General features: G+C 37.0%; 1 protein-coding gene across 9 annotated transcripts in view; it reads left to right on the top strand.

Annotated features, from left to right (window-relative positions):
- Positions 1-25,445, top strand: part of UBR2 (ubiquitin protein ligase E3 component n-recognin 2) — a 123,514-nt gene that overhangs the window by 70,554 nt on the left and 27,515 nt on the right. For 7 of the 9 annotated variants that reach the window (XR_006885189.1, XR_006885188.1, XM_046638764.1 and 4 more), the window contains 20 exons: positions 1,916-2,014; positions 4,490-4,653; positions 4,739-4,838; positions 6,096-6,224; positions 7,331-7,514; positions 10,188-10,249; positions 10,891-11,001; positions 11,573-11,638; positions 13,011-13,133; positions 13,267-13,330; positions 14,475-14,599; positions 16,996-17,048; positions 18,014-18,116; positions 18,885-18,933; positions 19,354-19,508; positions 21,490-21,592; positions 23,715-23,824; positions 23,935-24,015; positions 24,339-24,517; positions 24,781-24,980. Coding sequence is in view for 7 of the 9 variants with exons in the window: in XM_046638764.1 (XP_046494720.1) it covers positions 1,916-2,014; positions 4,490-4,653; positions 4,739-4,838; positions 6,096-6,224; positions 7,331-7,514; positions 10,188-10,249; positions 10,891-11,001; positions 11,573-11,638; positions 13,011-13,133; positions 13,267-13,330; positions 14,475-14,599; positions 16,996-17,048; positions 18,014-18,116; positions 18,885-18,933; positions 19,354-19,508; positions 21,490-21,592; positions 23,715-23,824; positions 23,935-24,015; positions 24,339-24,517; positions 24,781-24,980 (2,260 nt within the window). In the remaining 2 variants the exon portion in view is untranslated. Of the gene's footprint in view, positions 1-1,746; positions 1,846-1,915; positions 2,015-4,489; positions 4,654-4,738; positions 4,839-6,095; positions 6,225-7,330; positions 7,515-10,187; positions 10,250-10,890; positions 11,002-11,572; positions 11,639-13,010; positions 13,134-13,266; positions 13,331-14,474; positions 14,600-16,995; positions 17,049-18,013; positions 18,117-18,884; positions 18,934-19,353; positions 19,509-21,489; positions 21,593-23,714; positions 23,825-23,934; positions 24,016-24,338; positions 24,518-24,780; positions 24,981-25,445 lie in introns of all 9 variants that reach the window. The other 2 variants (XM_046638766.1, XM_046638763.1) reach the window with 1 other exon arrangement.

The following is a 25,445-nucleotide window of genomic DNA, read 5'->3' as shown; positions in this document are numbered from 1 at the left end:
CAGAGTAACTGTACCCCATGATTATATTCAGGCTTTGTAAAATTAGCAGCTAATAGTAATATGTCAGTGTGTTGATTTTAAAGTCTAAGAAACTTCATAAATGATTTTTTCTCTCTTATCAATACAATAAAATTCCAGCAGTGAGGCTTTTCTTGTTCATCACCTGCCAGGATAATATGAATATCCATCTGTGCAGTGTGTGTGATATGAAATGATAATTGAAGAATTTAACCTGTGCCATTGTGAATTATGGTATTACTCCTATTAAAATTTGTATAAGCAAAAGATAATCTTAGTTGAAATGACCCATGTATATATATGGGTTCTAGGTGCTTTCTCAGTAAGTATCTTTGCCGCAGACATCTTGACCGAAAGCATTTTTGCCTCAAGTGTTTTCACTGCGTAACTAATCGGCTGAAAGGCAATTTTACCATAAAAGATAAAATAACAACAACAAAAAAGGGACATTAAAAAGGACATAATGAAACATTGGTACATGTCTGGACTACACTTACATAGTCCATCACATGCCCAGTCCTTATATTTCACCATATCGTCCTAGCCAGGTTATGTGCCAGACAGCAAAATTCTGTCCACATCACGTTCTCTCCTATCAAATATCAAAAAATTTTCACCATTTTCAAGAAACTTATATACATTAGAAACCACATAACCATTTCTTTTTTTGGAAGGTAGAGGAGGAGCTTGATTCTTCCTTTGCCTCCAACTTCGAATATTGCATGATAAATTTGGTAAAGACAGTGTTAGAGAACAAGCTCTTATGTCTAAATTAGCTAAAGAATCGATAATTGATGTTGTGAATTATTAGCCGCCTCTGTTAGATCTGCCATAGCTTGATAAACTTCTGGTTTTGATGGGTGGGAGGGGTGACTGTCCTCACCAAAGAATTTGCAAATTAATAGGTTATCATTTTCTGGTAGAGTATGTAGTCTTGACTTTACACTCTTTCATTTCATACTTCTAGTAAGTTTTATCACCATATTTTCTAGTTGAAACCAAACTCAAACCAGGTATCTTTTATGGTAAAATTGCCTTAGAGCCAGTTGGTTATGTGGTGACAATATTTGCCGCAAAGGTGTCTAGGACAGAGGTGCTTATGGCGAAAATACCAGACGCAGTATATAGGGATCATGAACTCTGAGTTGAAGTATATAGGGATTATGAACTCTAGGTTGTTGGTATTCTTCAGTTATGTTCTTCTCCCTTTTAGCAGTGTGTGATTAAGCTAACTGCTTTTTTTTTTGTTATTATTACTCACTTGAATTAGGAGTTCTTAAGCAAGGAATCATGTAAGAATCATTTGGGGAGCTCTTTCAAAGTACATGTGTTTGTGTTCCATTCTCAAACCTACTGAAGCATATTCACCAAGAGTTGGGCTCAAACGTGTACTTTGAAAAAGCCATCGGCTGGTTTTGATTTGCATCTAGAAGTAATGAAAGTCTGGTTTCATCAGAAAAGCTGCTGTGGTTTAGCCCCACCAGTGTACGGTGACATCCCAGCTGTTCAGCAGCTGTTACTCCTGTTTGAACTCATCAGCTGCCATTGTGCTCCAGAAGACTGTGTAGCGAATCAGTATTGATACAGAATTTAATTGGTGGAAATCATTCCAGTTATCATTCTCATGGCATTGTTACCTTATTGACTCCTCCAGCACTGACTTTTCGTTATAATCCTTAAACATTTGGTCGATGTGGATTAGAGGTGAATCTCCCCCTTGTTGTTTAGAATTACCAGCAGTTGCAGAGAGATTTTATGGAGGATGATCACGAGCGAGCAGTGTCCGTGACTGCTCTGTCTGTCCAGTTCTTCACCGCACCTACTTTGGTGAGTAGTGCTTGCCTTTTCTTTGTAACTGATAGCTGGCACTCCTTGCCTTTTTTTGCCTTCTTAATAGAACTATGAGCGTTTGCAGAGTGATTATGTGACAGATGACCACGACAGAGAGTTTTCAATCGCAGACCTCTCGGTTCAGATATTCACGGTTCCTTCACTTGTAAGTACTGAAAGACTAAGAAGAACTTTCTTGTTTTCCGTTAACAGAAGTAAAGCCTTAAAGTAATAGGGAACTAAGATCTGTGTATTCCTGAATAGAATAATGTTTTATTAATGGGTGATCAGACTTCATACACCTTCAACCGTACTAGAACATATCCTTGAATATGTAATCTAGAGGGAAAAAGTCATTTAAGCTTTCTGTACTTTCTCGTAGTACTTCCTGAGGTTTTGAACTTATGAATTAAAATGAAGCTGATCAGTTTAACAAATTTATCCGTTAGAAATAGACAGCATATTGTGTATAATCTCACATTTTGAGAAACCCCCTTCTCCTTAATAAGGGAAAGGGTAGCTAAGGCATTTGAATCACAATGATTGGGTGCTCTTGTACTAAGTTTCACTTATTGCTCATAGAAGTAAAAAATGCCTGCCTAACTCCCTATTTTAATGGGACAGTACTAATGGGCCACCCTATTGACTTTTTCACCTGGCACCCAGTAAAGACAATTAGAATCCAATCTAAAACTATGCCGTGGATGAACCAGCTCCTTTAAAATTGGTCTTAAACTGAAAATGCTAATAAGTGCCTTGATGGGTGAGGTTCACGTTCCACCAGTATTCAGTTGTCTCTCCACCAATCTTGCTTTCACTAGCTGTTGTAAGTCTTGTAAGGATGCTGTACAGTTTTTTCTTAGGTCAGTGAAATTGCATCATACTCATTTAACTTCCTCAAAATCAACTGATAATAACAAATAAAAACAAAAAGCAAAATCTTTTTACTTAACCTATGAACACCTCCCCTCCTTCAAACTTGACCTTAATCTTCACTGTCTAGGAAAATTAATAGAAGTTAATCCGGTTGACTTTTGAGCTTCTTGAGGCCTAAGTCCTGGCAATGTGATGATAATTTAAGAGTTTTTCAAAGGTATATTTCACTATATAGGTTGTCCCCTTATCTCATGACCTTGGCACTTAAATCTGTGTTAGAATACAACTTTACTGTGTTCTTAGACTTCTATCTCCTGCATCATTTTGTCCTACTTTTTGATGCAGCTTTCTGTGTCGCTAATTACCTGATATTGACGAATGTGAGAGCTGGTTAAGTGGTCGCCCAGCACCAGTAATACCCTGGAACTTAGGCTAAAAATTGGGAGGACATCTATGGTCTTTTATGTCTGAGTAATAATGCAGTATTCAAAATAATATTAGACTTTCTGACTTCATTGTGGAGCAGAAAAGAAAATGCAAATTGTTATGAAATAATGTTCAACTTCATTCATAGTAAGATATGCAAATTAAAACCATCAGAATGGCGAAGACCAAAATGTTTGAAGTTGCGTTATGTTATTGAGGGCATGAGGGGAAAGGCACATTGTAGATGGACATATTAATTGGTAAGCTGCTTTGAGGAGGCAGTTTGGTGACATCAGTCAAAATTTAAAATGTACATACACTTTAACCCGGTAATTCCACTTCTAGGAAATTATTCTATAAATGTCCTTGCAACTGTACATAGTAGATATTTCTTGTAGCATCTTTTGTAATAAATAGCGTAGGGCTGGAAAAAAACCCGAATATCTCACCAGGAAGAGCCTGGCTAAATAAAGTATGATAGAAAGGAGTACCTGGTGATAGTTAAAAAGAATGAGGGAATTTATATGAACTAATATGGGATAATCTCTAAAAATATATCAAGTGGAACATGAAAGTACAGGACAATGTTTGTAACATGCCATCCTTTAGGGGGAGAGATAGATATAATTATACATATCTGTACTTATATCTACTTATTAACACTTAATTCATTATTAAGTATTAAGTATTAAGTATTATAAGTGCGTATATGTGTGTAAATATACAGATATGTATATATTATACACACGTACACCATCTCTGGAAGAGTATGCGAGAAAACTGCTAACTGAGATTGCCTTTGCAAGGGGGACCTCGGGAGCTGAGTCTTACTTTTTACCTATTGTTTTTTGCATCATTTAAATGTATTTGCTTATTCAAAAATACATAGATATTTATATCTATACATAGAAACAAAACAAAAAGTAAATCTCAACTAAGGAGTTGAGGCAATACGGTTTCATACTGAGTTCTACAGAATCTGTGATACAAACCTCTGGATCCTAGAATAATTATACCATACCATTTTAGGTGTCTAAAATGTCTCAGTTAAGGAAAATTTGCAACTGGTTCAGACCCCCCACCCTGAATTGTCTTTAAATAATGAGCCTTGGATCTGTCTCCTAACATTCTGGATCTTTCTCCTTGATGTAGTTGTTACTTCATACACGTGGCAATTGGAGTAAGTAATTATTATTTAGAAATGCACAGTAATATGTTTATGATATGATATTTTTGTGTTGAGAAGGTTTAAACTGAAAGAGCTAACCAGCGTTGGCTTTTTTTAGCTTTCTGCTAACTACGTTTTGATTACCATGTACTGTGATACACTTTGTTCTAGGCTCGGATGCTCATCACAGAAGAAAACCTGATGACCATTATCATTAAGACTTTTATGGATCACTTGAGACATCGAGATACCCAGGGCAGGTTTCAGTTTGAACGATATACTGCTTTACAGGCCTTCAAGTTTAGGAGAGTTCAGAGCCTTATTTTAGATCTCAAGTAAGCTCTTTAATTATCAAACCACTTGGAACTTGTAAAATGGCAGCGTTTACCCATATATTCATTGCTATTTTTACCTTTTCAGGTATGTATTAATTAGCAAACCAACTGAATGGTCAGATGATCTGAGGGAGAAGTTCCTAGAAGGATTTGATGCCTTTTTGGAATTACTCAAATGTATGCAGGTGTGTATAAGCTGACACATTTTAAAAGAGAAGCACTCACTTTCCTTTTTTTTCTTTGCTTGTTGTTGTTGTTCCTGTTTATTGAACTGAACACCTTTCTGTCTATGCATTTTTTTTTTTCATTTTGGGCACATTTCCAAAAGAATAATTTGGATGGCTACAATTTGGACCAAGAAGCTCCTCTTTAATTGGAAACTCTTAGAAAGGTGTAGAGCGAATGAGATCCCAGCAAAGGTTCTGGCATCTACTGTTCTTTTGTATTTGGTTATTCTTTTGATTACTATTAATGTTCTTTGTTTGGGGATTGCAAGTTTGTTTTTTCTAATATGCTTACATGGAAGTATTGTCAAGTTATTTGTTTATGAAACTATAATGTTTGTTTTCAATGTTTCCATATTTCTTTTTCTCTCCTTGACGTCATATGATACAGCATAGAACCCCCCCCCCCCTTTTTTGGAAACACTCCTGTAAACATAATAGAATCTAAAAGCAGAAACCAACTGGTATATTTAACTGCTTTTAACTGTAAGAAGATAGATGACATCTCAAAAAATCTGAGCAGTACCATTATGATTCTTTTAGTAGCCATCTGGCTTTCTTAAGAAAGGAATAAGCAAAGTTGACCTATTGTTTTTAGAAAGTATTCTAGTTCCTATGTTGGTTCAGGTCATTTAATCTATTATAATACTTCTGTGTTTTTTCTTGTATGTATAGAAACAGTATCTACTTTCGTGTTTTGAATACTTGAGGTGTCCTCTATTTTCTGTTATTTAATCAGTTCTGTTTAAATACTGTTTCTTTTTCTTGTTTTGCTTTCTTTCAGTGTCTATGAAAATTGCAGAGAGGAATAAGTTTTAAAACTTTATTCTAGTATATTATAAAATATATTTATAAATTTAATAACATTTTTAAAGCCTATCAAATTTAACAGTTTTTTCTGTAGATGATAGGGCTAAAAAGGAATTTAAAGGATTGTTGCAGTGAAGTATATATTTTATTGTCTAAAACTTATAGAAGATTGCCTCTAAAATAATTCGTTCTGTACTTGGATTTTTAAAATTTATATTTTAGAGAATGTTATGTAAACATATAATTTAAGAAATTGGACTTCTCATACTACTTGAAGTTTCCTATTAAAACTTTTACTTTATATATTTTTGTACCCAATATATATTTCTTCTACATTATTTCTTAAGTTCCCATGTAAGAGAACAAATACAATTTTAATTCATGTAAAATCTTTCCACTTCCTTTAAGGGAATGGATCCAATTACACGTCAAGTAGGACAGCATATTGAAATGGAACCAGAGTGGGAAGCAGCCTTCACGCTGCAGATGAAATTAACACATGTCATTTCAATGATGCAAGACTGGTGTGCTTTAGACGTGAGTTTCTTCCCGGAGTAGGAGATAAATGGAAGAGGAGGGGTAATAAACAGCTTCCTAAGTAAATTTTGAGGAGATTTGGAGAGGATAGTGGTGATACTTAGCTCATAAGACAACCTATTTTCCTCTTTAACCTATTAATTCAGTAAAAGTTAAAATTCTGAAGCCTTAGAAAAAACTTGCAAAATAGATAGAGGAGAAAATAATCCATACTCTCTCTTCTCTTATGTTATTATCTTCATTTTTCCATAATCTCATCTAGATTTTGACCATATAAAAAGAATAGTTTATAAATTTATCCACAAATAAAGTTTTACTATTGGCACAGTTGTTTTGTGTCTTAAAATTATTTTGGCCTTCCTTTGGCTATAAGATCTAGATAAGAACCTGTATAAGTTAGGAGGTCAGAAAAGGCCTCCATGAGATCTGAACTTATGTGTCAGAGTTAACTCATCAAAGAGTCAAGAATATCCCTGAGTCAGGGACAGCTGCATCATGCTCTGTGATGAGGAGGAGTGTGGTGGTTCTGGGAGCTGTGAGAAGGCTCTGGTTGGAGCACAGAGGTCGAAAGTAGAGAAACTGACAGAAACCTGACTTTGCAGGGCCATGGAGGCCATGGAAGGAAGTTTGGATTTTGTTCTAATTGAAGTGGGATGCCATTAGAGACTACCAAGCCAAAAAGTGACATAATCCAGTTTACATGTTTTTAAAGATTACTCTGTGGAGAATGGATAGATGGAGGCAAGAACAGAAGCAGGGAATTTAATAGAGAGATGCTTGGCTTTCCTTTGAGTTACTAGACATAATCAGTGGCCAGGTTTGAGAGAAATTTAAGAGATGAAATTGCCATCTTGGTAACAGATGAGACACTGGGGAACGAGGGAAAGGAGGGTGTTGGAATAACTTACAGATTTCCACAGCTGTATAGAGGTGTCATTCGCTGAGACGGGGCACTGGAAGAGGGACCAAGTTGGGGAGGGAAGATTTGAGTTTGATTTTGCCCGTGATGATATTTGAGGTACTTACTCATGTCAAATTTGAGATGCTTATTCAATGTTGTAGAAATTCAGCCTTTTGAGTAACTTACAGGAACTCCTCTTTTTTAGGAAAAAGTGTTAATTGAAGCTTACAAGAAATGCCTTACAGTATTGATGCAGTGCCATGGTGGTTTTACTGATGGTGAACAGCCAATCACATTAAGCATTTGTGGACATTCAGTGGAAACTATCAGATACTGTGTTTCCCAAGAAAAAGTTAGCATTCACCTCCCAGTGTCTCGCTTACTCGCAGGTAAAGCATTTCTCCCCCAAAAAGAACCCTGAAATTATCTTTAAATTGTTGCTTGTGGTTAATATTTACTGAATACTTACTATGCATTATTCTGAGTTTTAAATGCATTAACTTATTTACTCATCACATTGTCCTGTGAAGTAGGTGTCATTATTAAGTTTGTTTCATAGATGGGAAGACTGAGACACAGAGGTGACTTGCTTATTAGTGTCACACGGCAGAAGGAGTCAGACAAGGAGTTTTGAGGTAGTTTGGCCCCAGAAGCCGTGTTTATAATGACTGTACCATAGTGCCTCTTCAGCCTTCTTAACTGCAGATACCACTTTTTGTTGTTTGACTCAGCCCAGCTTCAAAGTCTGTGTTGTTACAACTCAAGTTGGTCTGTCATTTAAGTGATTGCTGATAAATTGAAACCACCCTAGGGGCTGGCTCTGTGGCCAAGCGGTAAAGTTTGCGTGCTCTGCTGCGGCGGCCCAGTGTTTCGTTGGTTCGAATCCCGGGCGCGGACATGGCACTGCTCATCAAACCACGCTGAGGCGGCATCCCACATCCCACAGCTAGAAGGACCTGCAGCTAAGATATACAACTATGTACGGGGGGGTTGGGGGAGATAAAGCAGGAAAAAAAAAAGAAACCAGCCTAGATTTTCTTTCCCTCTAAGCTGTTACTTACTCATTTATTGATAGCCTTTTTAAGCAGTGAGTCCCAAATTGAAGTGATAGTTTTTTTAATCATAAGCACTTGATTTACAGGCCATTTATACTTGGTAGAATATTTGAAGTTTCCACCTTGCAGCGACCAAAAACTTTGAATATGCACTTGGCCATCTCTGCAGACACATTTCAGTACAGCTTCCTTCCACATTTCTTGATTGCAGAAATTCTTATCCTGCTCACATTCCTTTTAGTTCCATTTTTAACTCAGAGAGTAGGAAGGAGAAGTTCTAAAGGTAGTTATTTTTACTCATTGCACAATTTGTAATTTATCTTAAGTGCGTGGCTCTGTAACTTAATATGATGTGAAAGTGGTTATGTGTGTGTGTGGAAGAGATTGTGCAGAATTGGTATCATTTCTTCCTTAAATGGTTGGTAGAATTCACCAGTGAAACCATATGAACCTGGTACTTACCTTTTTGAAAGGTTGTTAATTATTGATTCAGTTTCTTCAATAGATAAATGGCCAGTTCTGTTTATCTGTTTCTCCTTGTGTGAATTTTAGTAGTTTGTATTTTTCAAGAAATTGGCTATTTCATCTGAGTTACCAAATTTGTGGACATAGAGTTGTTCATTGTATTCCTTTATTATCCTTTCAATGTCTGTGGAATCTGTAGTGATCCCTCTTTTGTTTCTCAAGGCATTTTTTCTTTGTTCTGAGCATTATCACATTATCCTGCTGATAGACCCTAGCATCCCAACAGTCTTTTGGATTTTTCTTGAAATTGTGATGATTTAAGAGAACTTAAACATCTGAATATCAATAGTATAATAAATAGAACAATAAATAGGTACCTAGAATGAAATTGTGGTTGTGGGAAGAAGATTCTTAATCCTGTGACTTGTTCAGGCCCAGTTTTGTTTCTGTGAGTGCTGTGAGCATCCTGAACTGGTGCTCCTCAGCACAGGCAGGCGCAGCATGGTGCTGTGAGAGTGGTCAGCTAGGATGCAGGAAAGTGGTCCTGTCACCAGCTCAGCTGCTGATCTTTTCTGCCTTTATCAGTCTGGTTTTCTGGGTGGAAGCTGATGCGGAAAATAAGGAAAATAGCCAGGACTCTGAAAATGTGCTAGTTTCTGCCTAGGTCTTTATCTCCCACACGTCTTCTCAGTGACCAACTTTGAGCATTCTGTCTCACTGTATTTTACAAACCTTGGCCTGAATGCTTGTTATGTAATTGGAGAGCTAAGTAAATATACACAAAACAGTTCAGGAACAACTTGGAGTGTGTGCTGATGGATCTTGAGTGGCAGATGTTGAGTACAAGTTATTAGAATGGGATTCATAATGCAGGTCTCCTAGGATGAGAAAAGCCTCAAACCAGGCTTGACCAAGTGGCCAACAGCTATTGATAAGATTATAAAAAGTGTTCTTTGTTTAGACAGCAACATAAGCAGGACAGTTAATTCTTAGCAGAATAAACTAAGGTTAAGCTGTAAAAGAGCCCTTTGCAGTTAGTAACTAAAGAGGCCTTGATCCTATACTGGAAGTTCTGAGGTCAAGATCAGTGCAGACCATGAATCGCAGGGCCAGTTTCTCTGTTCACTTGCCAAAAGGGTCTCTCACTACTATATACTTCAATTGGGAACAAACTTCATGGCCCAGTGAAGTGTGACTCTTAAAGTTGGTATAACGTATATAAATTGCTTTGATAGTTAAGTAGCTGCTTTTGCTATGTTTGTATGTCTAGCATTTACTTCTATAAAATGTCATCAGTGTATGTTGGTACATGTAATTAAGACTCTAGTTCTAATGTGCCTTTGATACAGAGGTTCATGACAATAACAATTCAAAAGCTTCATTTATGGATGCAGTTCATTTTATATCTTAATTTGTAACATGATAGTGTCCCAAAGAGAAAGGGAAAAGAAGTTAGATATAAAGTTGAGTGATTATTTAGGGGTTTTTTTCCTAAATGATTTTCACTTAAAGAAATACTTTTTTGTTTGTTGTTCCATGCAGGTTTGCATGTATTATTAAGCAAAAGTGAAGTGGCATATAAATTTCCAGAGCTCCTACCTCTAGTAAGTAATACTAACAGTTAAAAATCAGTGCTTATTTATTATGTTCCATGTATTTGAAATCACTTTGAAACAAACTTTATTAGTCAAGGTTCTCCAGAGAAACAGAACCAATAAAGAGAGAGAGTGTGTGTATTTGTACATGTGTACGTGTGCATGTGCATGTATGAATGGAGAGAGAAAGAGACAGAAAGAGATTGATTTGTTGTAAGGAATTGGCTCATGCAGTTATGGGGCCTAGCAAGTCTGAAACATGCCTGCAAGGCAGCCTGGCAGGCTGGAGACTCAAGAAAGAGTTGACGTTGCAGCCCAAAGTCCAAAGGCAATCTGGGAGCAGAATTTCTTCAGTCTTGGGGGGACCTCAGTCTTTTAAGGCCTTCAACTAATTGGATGGGGCCCACCCATATTGTAGAGAGTAATCTGCTTTACTCACAGTCTGCTGATTTAAATATTAATCACGTCTACAAAACACCTTTGCAGCAACGTCTAGACTGGTGTTAATCAAAACCTGGGGCCACATACAGTTAACCATCACACAAACATCCCGTAACATAATTTTAACTTGTGTTTTATATAAAGCTTCCGTCTCTATCAGCCAGTCTTCTTTATGAAGTTGGGATTTTTGTGTTTTTTTCTATATGCAGAGTGAACTGAGCCCACCCATGTTGATAGAACACCCTCTTAGATGTCTTGTTTTATGTGCCCAAGTACATGCAGGAATGTGGAGAAGAAATGGCTTCTCTCTAGTAAACCAGGTAAGTTTTTTAATTCTATGGAGAGTTTTCAATCCATTCCTTGGCTTCAAAGCAGGTTGTAATTTTCAGTGTACTTAGTCATTGAAAGTTGAGTATCTATGTTAAAATTGTCTCCGAAGATAATTGTAATGTTAAACCAATGTCCGCGCCCAGGATTCGAACCAGTGAAGCCCTGGGCCGCAGAAGCAGAGCGTGCAAACTTAACCACTCGGTCTCAGGGCCAGCCCCCATGAAGTTTTAATTTTTAAACCTCACCAAAGCTTGGTGTAGGTCTTTTCTCCTATTTTTCGTAGCTATAAACTTTATAGAAGCAACTTTGTTGGGAGACCCAGAAAGTTGGCTGCAAAATGTGAACCATGGAGTGACCACTGTAATCTGGAAATTTCTAATTAATTAATCTCTACTAAGACAGTATTAACTGTTGAGGAAACCAGGTTGTGTGTGTGTGTGCGTGCACACGTGTGTGGGTTACACACACTTAGATAAAACCCCTGTGCTCTTTTGGGGAGTGGGGAGAGGAGGGAGCTGCACAAATAAAAACCTATTTACCCAATATAATTATTTTTTTTAGATTTATTACTACCATAATGTGAAGTGCAGACGTGAAATGTTTGACAAGGATATAGTAATGCTTCAGGTAATGAATTAAAAGCATTAAACTTAAAGGTTGTGGGGAGTGTTTTTCTTCCTGTTATTTCCACAGAACCCAATCACTTATGATCACTCCCAAATCTGTGACTCTTGCCTAGCCCTATCTACTGAGCTCCAAGCAGCCTATAGAACATTGCTGTCTAGATTTCCTGGGCACATCTCCGATTTAACATATTCAAAATAACTCCTGTTTCCTCCATACCTTCTTCCTGACTTGGCTTCCCTGCAGTGGTGAATTGTTCAACAGTCTAAACAGTTGTTAGAGACAGAAACCTGAAAGCCATTCTTTCTTCGTTGTCCTCTGGTTAAAAACCCAAACCCCTTAAACTGATTTTCAAGCTCTGCAATACTTAACTATGGTAAAACGCCCTGATTTATCGTCCCCTCTCCTAAGTGTTAAATTCTGCATGTTTATTTCTTTTGCTGCCTAGATTACCCACCCCACCTCCTTCCTTTTCCATTTACGTAGTAACTGATTTTCCTCCATGTCTTAGTGTTTATTTTAGTGTCACTTTCTCCAGGAAGCCGTTCCTGACACACTAAAACGTGGTTAAGTATCCCTTTGGGAGGGCCCGTACCATGGGGCTTCTCCCCACCATAGCGTTCATGACTCTGCAGTGTGGTTGCCTGTTTATTTTTCTTCCCTTCCACTAAACTGTGCCAACTGTTATTTGTTCCCTTTTTTGTCCATTATGCATACCACAATGCTGGTCACATAGTCATTTTTCCATATTATCGGTGAATGGATTTAGAAATAACAGAAAAAGTTATAAAATGTAAATTTCGAGAAAAATTATTGATTCTAAATGAATTGAAATCCAAGTTGATTTAGAATCCTTTATAGAAATGGAATTAAAGGAGAATTAAAACTTGTCGCTTCAGTTAGTATAGCGTTTATCACCAAAAATTAGTTTGAGAGTTCTTGATAAGAGTTTAATAGGATGTATTTCAAAAATACTAGAAGCTTAATTGCCATACCACATTTCTCTCCGAGTCCTTATGCCAGGCAGTGATGAGAACCCTGAAATAAACTTTGGAACTGAATTCATAGGGATACAATTAATTCAAAGCATTAAAAAGAAAGAGCACGTATAATCCATGTTATTCTGATGTGTGGGTCTAGGGGGTTTTCGTTGGGTTTGGTTTATGCTTTGTTCTGTTTTACCAGCTTAGAGTCCTGTCCACACTTGTAGCTGCCACAAGAAGGGATTGGGGCTAAACGGGTTTCCATCTTTTGTTGGGATTGGTGAACAAGTAGCTGCTTGCTCTTGTGCAGATCAAAATCTCTCTCACTACTTGTTTAGTAGCCCTTCTGACCTTCTTCTTTTCCTTTATCTCAAACATGAAAAAAAAAAAAGACAGGTGTGTCCATGATGGACCCAAATCACTTCCTGATGATAATGCTCAGCCGCTTTGAACTTTACCAGATTTTCAGTACTCCAGACTATGGGAAAAGATTTAGTTCTGAGATTACCCACAAGGTAAGAGCATGTTTTATGAGACCACAACTCATTAAAGAAGCATCGTTCACTATTTTTGGTTATGTTAATCATCGGAGATAATACAGTATTCATATTCTTATCTCTGAACTTTATCTCCCCTCACTTGTTACAGGATGTAGTTCAGCAAAACAACACTCTAATAGAAGAAATGCTATACCTCATTATAATGCTTGTAGGTAAGTTTGGATTGTTTGAGACATTTATAAATGATTTTGGCTTTTGTGATAGCAAATAGTTCAGGATTTCTGAGCTATGTTTCTTTTGTTTGAGTGGTTACCCAGTTTCCAGGGAGGGAGATTCGAGTATCCATCTTTCTCTCCCCTCTAGTTACTGTAATGTGGAGAGTAGCTGCGCTGTGGTGCTCTGAAAAGAGGAAAGGGTACAACTGCTGGAGCAGAATAACTGGAAGACTCTTTGTATTGGAGGGAAAAGAAAGGGAACAGGAGAATTTCGCAAGCAAGAATAGGATATTTAGGAGCTCTCTACTGTTACTTTCTGTCTCAGCTATGTTTCCCTCCATGGTTTTGTGGTGCAAAAGTGTCTTGACTTCAGATATAATAATTCCAGGCTAATGGAGACCTGTGGTTAGTAGATGGAGATTGCTTTTCTTATTGCCTGTATTTTCAGTCCTGCCTCGTCCAACTTTCCTATTCTTTTATCCTTTACCTTCTCCCATCTCCCCTGCTATTTCGGACTCTCTACAGTCTGTAGAGCAGAGAATCCTGGCTACTGTCAGGAGTGATATCTTATTTGCCACTAGATAGAAGGACAAAGGAAGGCTCTCCCTCCCTGCTACCATGTGGCAGATGGAGTGAAAGCAGTTTCTAGGCTACTGGTACTTCTACTGCTGTACCAATTCTTGACTACATCTGATCCTTTCCCACCTTCTGATCCCAGGTCTCTCTCCACTGCCTAAAGCCGGTACTCACCTGTTGTGTCTGACACTCAGAAGGATGGTTGGGAGCTGCTTTCACTCTAGCTTGTTACAAGACCAGTCATTGCTATCCCCTTGCGCAGAAAGAAAAATAATTGTGTTGCATGAATTATAAGTATATGTTAGGGGCTGGCCCAGTGGTGTAGTGGTTAAGTTTGTGCGCTTCACTTCAGTGGCCCAGGGTTCATGGGCTCGGATCCCCAGTGCAGACCCATGCACCACCATTAAGCCATGCTGTGGCAGATTCCCACATACAAAATAGAGGAAGATTGGCACAGATGTTAACTCAGGGCCAATCTTCCTCAAACACACACACAAAAGTAGATATCACATAAGCGTTGTGATTATGTTAAATATGTGTATATATACTTTCTCACTGTTGACAGGAGAGAGGTTTAGTCCTGGAGTTGGACAGGTAAATGCTACAGATGACATTAAGCGAGAGATTATCCATCAGCTGAGCATCAAACCTATGGCTCACAGTGAATTGGTAAAGTCTTTACCTGAAGATGTAAGTACCTATATTTTAAAAAAGAAAATTATAGAAATCCTTCCCTACCTGTCAGTCTAATATGTACGTATACCTTCACTTCTGTATACGTTTTCCGTAGTTGTAAAAACTGCAGTTCTAGGACATGTGTAACTCTCTTCACTCTTACTAGAAATAACTAGAAAAAGAATATTAGAGACTGGGAATGGAAAGCAGCATGGGAATAGAATCTTATACAGTGAAACCTTGAAAGAGATAAAGACTGAATAAAAGTAAATATGATCCTTAGAACCGAATTTATGTATCCATTGGAGAGGGGTTGTTATAGAGTCTTTAAGACAAAATTGCCGTGGTAAAGATAATGCTTTATAACCTAGTATATTAAGGAAGTGAGAGTGAGAAACACCTCCTCAGCTGTGTTGAGTAAACTAAAGTTGTCCGGAGCTTTTCCCTTCTGAAGCATCTGAAGACTCTCCTTAGTGAGCCATCTGTTTCATTTTAGTGAATGTAAAATAATATTCACATGGACATTCATGGGTTAATTGTAAGTGCTTTTCCTCCCTGGATCTTAAGTTCCTCAGCCACCTATATGTCAGTGATGGGGCTTTTCAGAAACCCAACACACAGAGTTGGGAAAGGACTTGTATTTGCGTTGAAGCTTTTCAAAATCTGTTCCCAAATTTGAAACATAGATCAAAACTTTCAGCCTTAATGTTCATTCTTCTGGAACTTAAACCTGTATTTGTTGCATAGTAATACTTCTTTTAAACTTTGTATCATGAAAAATTTCAAACATCTATAGAAATAGAAAACATAGTATAACAAACCCATCACCAGCTTCACCAGATGACAAGCGTTGTTTTGTCTATACCCCAACCACTAATCCCCTCACCCCCGCTGGATTATTTTGTAAAGGATACCAGGTTTACCATTTTACCTATAAGTAGAATTGTACATATCTAAAATAGTGGTTCTCTACCAAGGATGATTTTGCCCTCAGGGGACATTTGGCAATGTCACTTCTCAGGGCAGGGTGTGTGGTGCTGCTGGTGTCCAATGAGCAGAGGCCGGGGATGCTGCTAAATCCCCTACAGTGCACAGGGCAGACCCCCACAACAGAGAACTATCTGGTCCAAATGTCAATAGTGCCAAGGTTGAGAAAACTGATCTAAAAGATAAAGGCCTCTAGAAAAACCTATCCATGTACCATTATTACACCTGAAAAAACAATAATTAGTAATTTCTCAATATCACTAAATATCTAGTCAGGATAGAAATTATTTGTACTTTTGAATGCAGGAAATGAATCCTGAGTTGTTAGATAAGGAAGCAATTGTAGTTTCACTTAGGCTTTAGGATAAGGAAGAATAAAATTTAAAACAGGGGCCGGAGCCCGCCCTGTGGCCGAGTGGTTGAGTTCGCATGCTCCACTTCCTGACCCAGGGTTTTGCTGGTTCGGGTCCTGGGCGCAGACATGGCTCCCCTGGTCAAGCCACGCTGAGGCGGTGTTCCATACAGCACAACCGGAGGCACTCACAGCAAGAATATACCGCTATGTACTGGCGGGCTTTGGAGAGAAGAAGAAGAAAAAAAAAAAAGATTGGCAACAGATGTTAGCTCAGGTGCTCAGGTGCCAGTCTTGAAAAAAAAATTTAAAACAGCACTTTAAAAATGGTACATGCCTTGTACAAAGTGATGGGAGCTGTATTCACCAAACATTTTTGACCAGAGAGTTCTTTATTCGTAGAGTTCCTATCAACATTTTGTCATGAATGGGATATGATTTGGGAAATGCTGTTTTACTAACAATAGATAGGAAATTAGTGTAACTATTTGACAAAATGTTACAAATGTCTTACATAAATTTTGTTTAAACATTAATGTTACGTATACTTTGTATTTTTGTTTTTATTTTTTTTTTAATTTTAAAGATTTTATTTTTTCCTTTTTCTCCCCAAAGCCCCCCAGTACATAGTTGTATATTCTTTGTTGTGGGTCGTTCTAGTTGTGGCATGTGGGACGCTGCCTCAGCGTGGTTTGATGAGCAGTGCCATGTCCGCGCCCAGGACTTGAACCAACGAAACACTGGGCTGCCTGCAGCGGAGCGCGTGAACTTGAACACTTGGCCATGGGGCCAGCCCCTTGTTTTTATTTTTGAAAGCTGTCACCTTGATTCCGTAATGACTTATTAATGATATCAATCTGAATGAATGTTAGCTTACCCAAATAAGTTCCCCTAATTGTGTATTAATCATTGTGTTTACTATGGAATCCTCATCTGTAAAAATCAGGGTAATAGTACACCCGCTTTGTAGAGTTGCTGTGTGAGGCTTAATGAGATGAAAGCACAGTGCTCAGAGTGCTGGCGGATTTTATTATTTACATGAAACACGCTCACTGAGTTCCTGTACTTGTAGGAGAACAAGGAGACTGGCATGGAGAGTGTAATTGAAGCAGTTGCCCATTTCAAGTGAGTTTACTTCTGATTTTTTCACATTCAATTTTTTTATACATTCATTTTCCTTAGAGTGTTTCCTTTGATGAAACTGAGAATGAATTTGTTGCTTGCAGAGAGTGACAAACATATTCAATTATTAATTCTGAGCTAGATTTCTGACTGGCATTTCGCTTTTATGATCTGGCCCTGCGCTCAGCAAGTTAAAGTAGCTTTTTGACGATTTTCATTCTGTTCAGACCAAGTGTTCATAGCTTATAGTTTCAGGTAATTGAAATTAACCTAAGCAGGTGATCTGGTAAATGCACTGAGCCTTCTTAAAATTGCTTTCTTTGTTTCCTTTTGAATGTGCTGCCTAAGTTGTGGGATGGCCTCTGAATGCTGCCTTCTCTGGTGTCCAGTGTGTTGCCCAATCAGTAAACCAGTTAATCCCCTAAGGTTGATGAGACGCTTCTTAATCCTGTTTTTCTTTCTCCCTACCCCATTGGCAATGTCTTTATTTTTGTTGATTATAAAGACAATATGAGCTTTTAGAAAAATATAGAAAAAACTGTAGAAAAGATTCTCTGAACCCTAAAATTGTACCTACTTTTTTCCACTTGGTTTCAACTTATCACAGACATCTTTACATGTAAAAATACAGAAATTAACATCACTTTTAATGGTTTTGATTGTTTGGAGATGTCGTAATGTGTGTACCTATTCCCAGTTGTTAATCTTTGAATTGTTGCCACTACAGTGACCGTAACATTCACTTGTCCTGTTAAGACAGTAAATTGACAATGGACGTGTTGGGTAAAACGGATGCACACAGGGCTTTGGGTATAGAGTGCAGATTAACCGACAGAAAATAGTACCAGCTTACACCCACCAGCAGTGTATAAGAGCTCTCTTTCTTATTTTATAGTCTAAGACTGTCTCATGAATTGGCGTATGACTTTAGTAATAATATTTTATTTCTATCTATCTTTTTTTCATAGGAAGCCTGGATTAACAGGACGAGGCATGTACGAACTGAAACCAGAGTGCGCCAAAGAGTTCAATTTGTATTTCTATCACTTTTCAAGGGCAGAGCAGTCCAAGGTAATTGGGAAAATTAAAAGTGTAGTGAGGGAGAGTTGGGGTTTGTTTTTTTTTCCTGTTTTGTTTTTTTTTTTACTGCTTTTCTCAGATTGAAAAATGATATATTTTTATTGTAGGAAATTTGAAAATATAAAAATATATAAAGGAAAAAGTACAGATTACTTATAATACCACTACTTAACATTTTTGGTTTTCTCTTCAATGTTTTGTGCATACACATATAAGCTCTATATGATTATAAACCTACTCACACGTATATACTTGTATGTATTTTATTGGCTTTTTACTGGCTTTTGAAGACAAATTGTCAACCTGTATTATAATCAGCTGACTTATTTCAGAATTGTTACTACTTAACATTATGCTTTTCCATAGCGACTTATGGAATTTTCCTAATCATTCTTGACTAGTTAAATTTTGCAGTCTTCTCTTAAAATACTTCTTCAGAAACTGTCATTAACAAAAACTTAAACATGAAACTTGTGTTTAGTTTTTGATGCATGTCACAGAGCTCAAACTTAGAGTTTTGGGTGTTGCTTGTATCTGTTCCTCCTGCATTTTAAAGCAGGAAAGAGCTTATTTGGGGGATTCTTCTAGTGGGGAAAGAAAGATTAACTTTGTGCGTCAATTTGAAGGGGCCTACAAAGCTAAGGAAGGATCTTCTAAAATCAGAAGACAACATGACGACGATTAACTTGTGCTGGTAGTCCTAGGCCTTAGGTCGTTTTGTATTATAATTCCCTGTCCAAATTCTGTCTTTCTTATTAGGCAGAGGAAGCTCAACGGAAATTAAAAAGACAAAATAGAGAAGATACAGGTATTTTTAATCTCTCCAAAAGTCTCGTGTAATTCTCTGTTACTTGTTAAACGTTGTTTTCTATTGACTACAATGATTATGCTTGAAGTAGAAGATTGAAGTATTGGCTTTCCAAGGGAACATTCAAAGGACTCAAAATATGCTAATATAGAAGTACTCGACTGAGTCACCTCTGGGTTAGTGGTTTTATCTCAGATCTTAAGACATTTCCAGGAAAAAGAAAGGCCGTCCTTTGTACTGCTGTTTATGGAGCTATTTTTTTGCATTTGACTGACCTTAAGAAAGTAAAACATAGCCTCAAGATTTATGTTAATGAATATTCTTTGAGTGAAGACTATTGAAAGTATCTAATAATGGGATAGTTTTGTTTTTGTTTTTTTCAGCACGTTCTACAAAAGAAACTAATAACTTTGTTTTCAGCACTTCCGCCTCCAGTTTTGCCTCCATTCTGCCCTCTGTTTGCAAGCCTGGTTAACATCTTACAGTCAGATGTGATGCTGTGCATCATGAGGACGATACTGCAGTGGGCTGTAGAGCACAATGGATATGCCTGGTCTGAGTCCATGCTGCAAAGGGTAGGTTTGAAGACATTTATTATTTAGATTTTAGTGGTTTTGTAGTTAAAGCCAGAATACTCTTGTCAGTGTCTGTACACAGAAACCGTAAGACAAAAATGTAGTGTTATCTTAATTTGAAATATAGGATATTGTTAGTGCTTGTGTGTCTGACAATGAAAATGAGAGCCTGGTGGATTTTTTTGTACCACACGGTTGTGATTGCCTTGGTCCTGTTGGCCACCCTGCCTCTCATTGATTGGACCTGTTTTTCTTTATGTGTCTTTGTTTATACAGTACTCTGATATTTGTGTAATATGTTATCTTTAACATACGTTTTTCATTTAATTGTCTAAAGTAACCTGTGAATTCATCAGTATTCGTATTTTGCGGTTGAAGAAATTGAAACTCAGAGACTTGGGGTCCTATAGCTAGTAAGTGGCAAGTGTAGAACCTGTTTTTATTTTACTTTATAGCTTTGAGTCATTCTTAACTTACCCTCTCACTGAATTCACACAACACCCCTGTGAGTAGATACGACTTTTTCCATTATATAGATGAGCAAGTCAAGTTTCAGTGAGAGTCAGTTAACGTGTCCATGGTAATCAACTAGTAAGTAACATAATGATAATTACTCGATTAATAGAAGTAGCCTGCTCTGTGCCTTATTCTGTGCTAGGCACTTTTACATACAATGTTTGTAATCCTCAAAACTCTAGAGGGTGGCCTTTTTTCCCCGTGTTAAAGATAATGAAGTTAGGCTCAGAGGAAATTCCTGAAGGTGTGCAGCTGTGAAAGCAGTGAAGCCAGGATTCAAATGAAGGCAAGCTTTCCTCCAAAGCTACTGTTCTTCTCCTTGTCTCAGCAGGCTTAAGGATCTCATTGGCTGAGAAATGTGCATGCTTACAACCCCTCCCATTTATAAACATACACTTAAAATGTACAAACATGGAGCTATGGGATACTAGAGACTGTCGGGATTGTGTGAGCAAAAGATTTTTGGGAAATGATGGAGAAAAAAGGATTAAACACTCTTTCCCTTATGTATACATTTGCTTTATGTCATTCAGCCTAACCTAGTTCTTCCAAGTCTCCGACACCCACAGTAGACCTTTGTGTAGGGAAAGACACAGAGACAGCACACACAAATCTCCTTCAAAAATTGGGGAGCAGGATAAGAGCAATAAAAGTGCAAATAGATTCAGTGTAGTTATGTTTTCTTAGATATCTCTGGTAAGGAATTTTTTGTGAGATATACTGAAGGAACTACGAACATCTTTATGAATTATGTGGCATTAGAGACAAAAGTGTGTCTCTTCCTGAGATGATTAAGATTTTGTCCTTAGAGAAATTGAGCTAGGTAGTATTATAGACTAAGTAATTATGTGATAGATGCATTCAGTTCTAATTATTTGGCCACTGATTCTTAGAAGATTTTTTTAAGACTGTAGTGTAGGCATGGAATAAAACTAGAAATTATAGGGGCCGGCCCCATGGCCAAGTGGTTGTTCGCATGCTCCGCTTTGGCCGACCAAAGTTTCGCTGGTTCGGATCCTGGGTGCGGACATGGCACTGCTCATCAGGCCACGCTGAGGCGGCGTCCCGCATGCCATGACAACTAGAAGGACCCACAACTAAAATATAGAACTATGTACTGGGCAGACTTCAGGAGAAAAAGTAGGGGGAAAAACTAGAAATTATATATTATATGAATTGCTGATCATATCCGGTAGTAATTTTAAGTTACCCTAAGAATTTGCAATTGAGTTTTTTCCCTAGCTGAAATAGAAATTTTTGTTTGTTTATTGAGAATTCTTTGTTAGAAAATGAAGTTTAAAGTTTGAATTTAATAAAAATTAGTATTTCAAATTGTTTTTTATTGTACTTAGTCTTTAATAGTTTGATGTCTTTTTTCGATAGTAAATTCTTGTTTGTTATTTCTTATAAAAATATGTACTTGAATTTTGTTTTACTAAAAGATACAAAACATTTTATGTTTGAGGTATTACATTTAATTGGAATGGCACTACAAGAAGAAAAACAGCATTTAGAGAACGTCACGGAAGAGCACGTAGTAACATTTACCTTCACTCAGAAGATATCAAGTATGTATACACTTCTTACTAAACTAACTCAAGATATCAGTGATTTTAAATATGTAATATAACTTCTTTTATTTGATCATATAGGTTCTAAATAGGTTATATTGAATCCAAATTTCTGAGGCTATGTGTATTCATCTGTGTGTTAAAGGTACTGTATCACATCTTGATAGATTTTTATAAAAATACGTAAGGCCTACAATACTTAAAATACATAAATTTTAATTCATAAACAGAAAATAATGAGGAGTCCTTAGTTTGAAATCAATATAGCACATACATTTAAACTCTAGGATATAATTTTAAAAACAAAAGATACTATCAGAATTTCATTTTTAAATTGTTGCTGTTAAAAAACATATTGAAAGTAAGAAAACTACCTGTAAGGGGTTAGATTATCATTGCATAGAAAGTAATGTGACTTTTCTTAGAAGGCCAGAGAGATGTTTTTTTCTAGCTTTTTATTAAAAATTTTAAACTTACAGACAAGTTGAAAGAGTTGTACAATAAGCATCCATATCCCTACCACCTAGATTCAGTAGTTCGTATTTTGCTATATTTGCCCACTTTTTTGAACTATTTGTTTTAGACATCATAATATTTCACTTTTAAGAAAAGCTTTTCTTTTATTAAGTTTCAGAATAAGCAATTAGACTAACAGTTAGCTGCACTGGTGGCAACTGTGAACCCTTTTTGTTTGCTTAGATTTTTGTGGGGGTTTTTTTAGTAATACTCTTGAGTTTTTATTTATTGAGTGTTTTATAGTCACTTATAATCAATATTCCTTTTGATGGTCAAACTGCCAGTTTGGTCAGTGGAAGTTTGTTTAGTTGGCTTCTGTGTCCTTTTGACCCAACCCCATTAATATTTAAGCACTACCTTGCTTTTTGACACACAAGATGTCCCGGGCTCATCGTTTACTTTCCCTGCCCCAGACCTGCCATCAACCATTTGCTGAGATGTTTAAATGAATTTATGTTAGTATAGTAGGAATTTATGAATTCCTTGATTGCAAAGGATTATTTCTGTAACTTTGTTCAGTGTCGTGTTTGCTCCCATTTCTTCCTAAAACATAATGACTGAGAGAATACTAGGTCCTTCTGGTAGGGTGCGAAGAATAGTCCTGTTTGCTGCCAGATCTCTATTTTTACCTTTTTGCCCTCATCCAGGGAAGTGGGTGCTGGCCTTTCCCTACTCTTTCTCTGCCAGTATTTCTTTGTATGGATTACCATTGTGTCTTTTGCTTCTTGATTTCTGGTGCTTTTACATTAGGATAACTGCACAGAAGATTCCTTAATTTCATTCACTCATCACTATGCGATCTCAGGTTCTCTTCACTTTCTCTTTCTTTCTTCTTTTCTTTCTCTTTTTCTTTCTTTCTTCTCTCTTTCAACAATCCTTTTCTCTAACCATTCCTCATATTTCTCTTTAAATATTTTATATCATTAAAACACTACTTAGAGTCAGATTCCTAATCCATATCCACAACGTTTTAGATCTGGAAGAGTATTAAAGATTGCAGTTCAGTGTCTTCCCCTCTTAGGAAAGAGGAACATTTTGCCAGAATGGCAGCACTTAAATCAAGAAAATCAGTAATTGGACATTTCTGAATATACAACTAAATTAGCTAATATTGGATTAAATATACTCTTGAGAATATGGACTTGGCTTTTGTATCTTTTCCTCAAATAAGGAAATAATTCATAGATGAAAAAATTTAGTTTGAATCCAGGTTTTATTAAAGAAAAAGTCAAAACAAATAGATATATTTCTATACACATGCTGCACCCCTGTAATCCAGATTCCTTTTCTTGGATTTGTGAAATCTCAGGTAGACCTTTTAGCTGGGTTTTTAATTTTGCTGGAGGCTATGTTTTTAAAATAGTCATTTGGTATAAGACATCAGTTTTGAATGATTAAAGCATTCTAGTTGTTAACAATTTGTAAAGTATACAAATGTGTTACAATCTCAAGAAGTATTAAAAATCTCTTAATAAGTAGAGCTGTAATCAAATGATGGGCAAATGATATTATAAGCAACTTCATTTATCTTCTTGTGCATAGTAACAAGCACTGTGAAATGTTAGCTGTTGTTATTATGCCTTTTATTTTTTTTCCACCTTAGAACCTGGTGAAGCACCGAACAACTCTCCTAGCATACTAGCCATGCTGGAAACGCTGCAGAATGCTCCCTACCTAGAAGTCCACAAAGATATGATTAGGTGGATATTAAAGGTAAAATTTCCTGCATCACTTTGCCTTTTGTGAGAAACATTAAGCATTTGTTATCTTTAAGTTTCCATGATGTTTCATAGCTTCAGAATAACTGATACTTCTTTTCGTAGACCTTTAATGCTATTAAGAAGCTAAGGGAGAGTTCATCCCCCAGTCCTGTGGCTGAGACAGAAGGAACCATAATGGAAGAGGTATAAGAAGTAAAGTGTGGTAATACTGAAAAATTGTAGCAAGTTCACTATAGAAAATTAAATTTATCTGCAGTAAGTTGGTAATTGATATTCACAAAAATGTAAATTCCAAGAAATGTGTCACTATTTATTTATATTTATTAGCTGTGGCAATTTTTTTGGTCTATTTTTTTTTTAATTGTGATAGGTTTATTGAGAAATCTTTTGTTTTGATAAGTGAAATTGTAGAATGGTTTTTAGTTTTTACAATAAAGATATTTCTGCTTTAGGGAAAATTATGTCTTTAGCATCTAATGGTCTAATTAAATGGAGCATAATTTCAGAGTTCAAGAGACAAAGACAAAGCTGAGAGGAAGAGAAAAGCTGAGATTGCCAGACTGCGCAGAGAAAAGATCATGGCCCAGATGTCTGAGATGCAGCGGCACTTTATCGACGAGAACAAAGAGCTCTTTCAGCAGACGCTAGAACTGGATGCGTCTGCCTCCGCTGTTCTGGATAACAGGTAAACAGGAATCACAGTTTTGTAATCTCTGGACCAGTGGTTCTCAACTGGGAGAAGATGTTGCTTTTTTTCCTTATAAGTAGACTTTTAACCCTAAAATAATTCAGAAGAGTTGATGGGTAAATTTTGTGGCCTCTTGTTAGAAGAATTAATCTTTGAAACCTGAGTTTAGTAGTATTTGTTTATGAATGTATCTTTGACTATAGATAAGATAATTCATGTATATGCTTAAAATGATTATACTCGTAAACTTTTTATTGCAGCCCTGTGGTTTCAGATAAGACACTTACAGCATTGGGCCCAGCACAAACTCAGGTCCCTGAACAGAGACAGTTTGTTACCTGTATACTGTGTCAAGAGGAGCAGGAGGTGAAGGTGGAAAGCAAGGCAATGGTCCTGGCAGCATTTGTTCAGAGATCAACTGTATTATCAAAAGATAGAAGTAAATTTATTCAGGATCCAGGTAAGTCATAGAGACATCCTCTCTTTCTATTAATACTGACTGCACTTAGGCTGTTTACAATAGACAGAAATTTGATGAACCTAATAGTAGCTCTGTGGTCTTGGTGGTATCTGAGGCAGGGAACTTAGGCAGTAGTTCCCACTTGACAGACGTGGAAATGCTCCAGAAGGCTAAGTATCATGCCTGAATTAAACAGCTGGCAAACAGCAGGGATTCAGAGGTAAGCTTTTCTTTGTGATATAACATTAACATACTTTGGTACTTAATCTTTCCCATTCTTCAGCATACTTGTAAAATCCTAATAATTAGTTGACACACTGAAATAACAATAATTTTGTCTCATGGACAGATCCAAAGTGGAATCCCTCGAGAACAGTTGAGTTCCCTGTGTGAGAAGCCATCCTTGGACCAGATTTAGAGTAGTGGTAATGTCACAGGTAGGGTTCCTCAGAAGGCAGGTTCTTG

This window comes from Equus quagga, chromosome 15 (assembly GCF_021613505.1).
Source record: "Equus quagga isolate Etosha38 chromosome 15, UCLA_HA_Equagga_1.0, whole genome shotgun sequence".
Taxonomy (NCBI): domain Eukaryota; kingdom Metazoa; phylum Chordata; class Mammalia; order Perissodactyla; family Equidae; genus Equus; species Equus quagga.
Note: the sequence above shows the minus strand (reverse complement) of the source record. Positions and strands in the feature narration are given on the sequence as shown.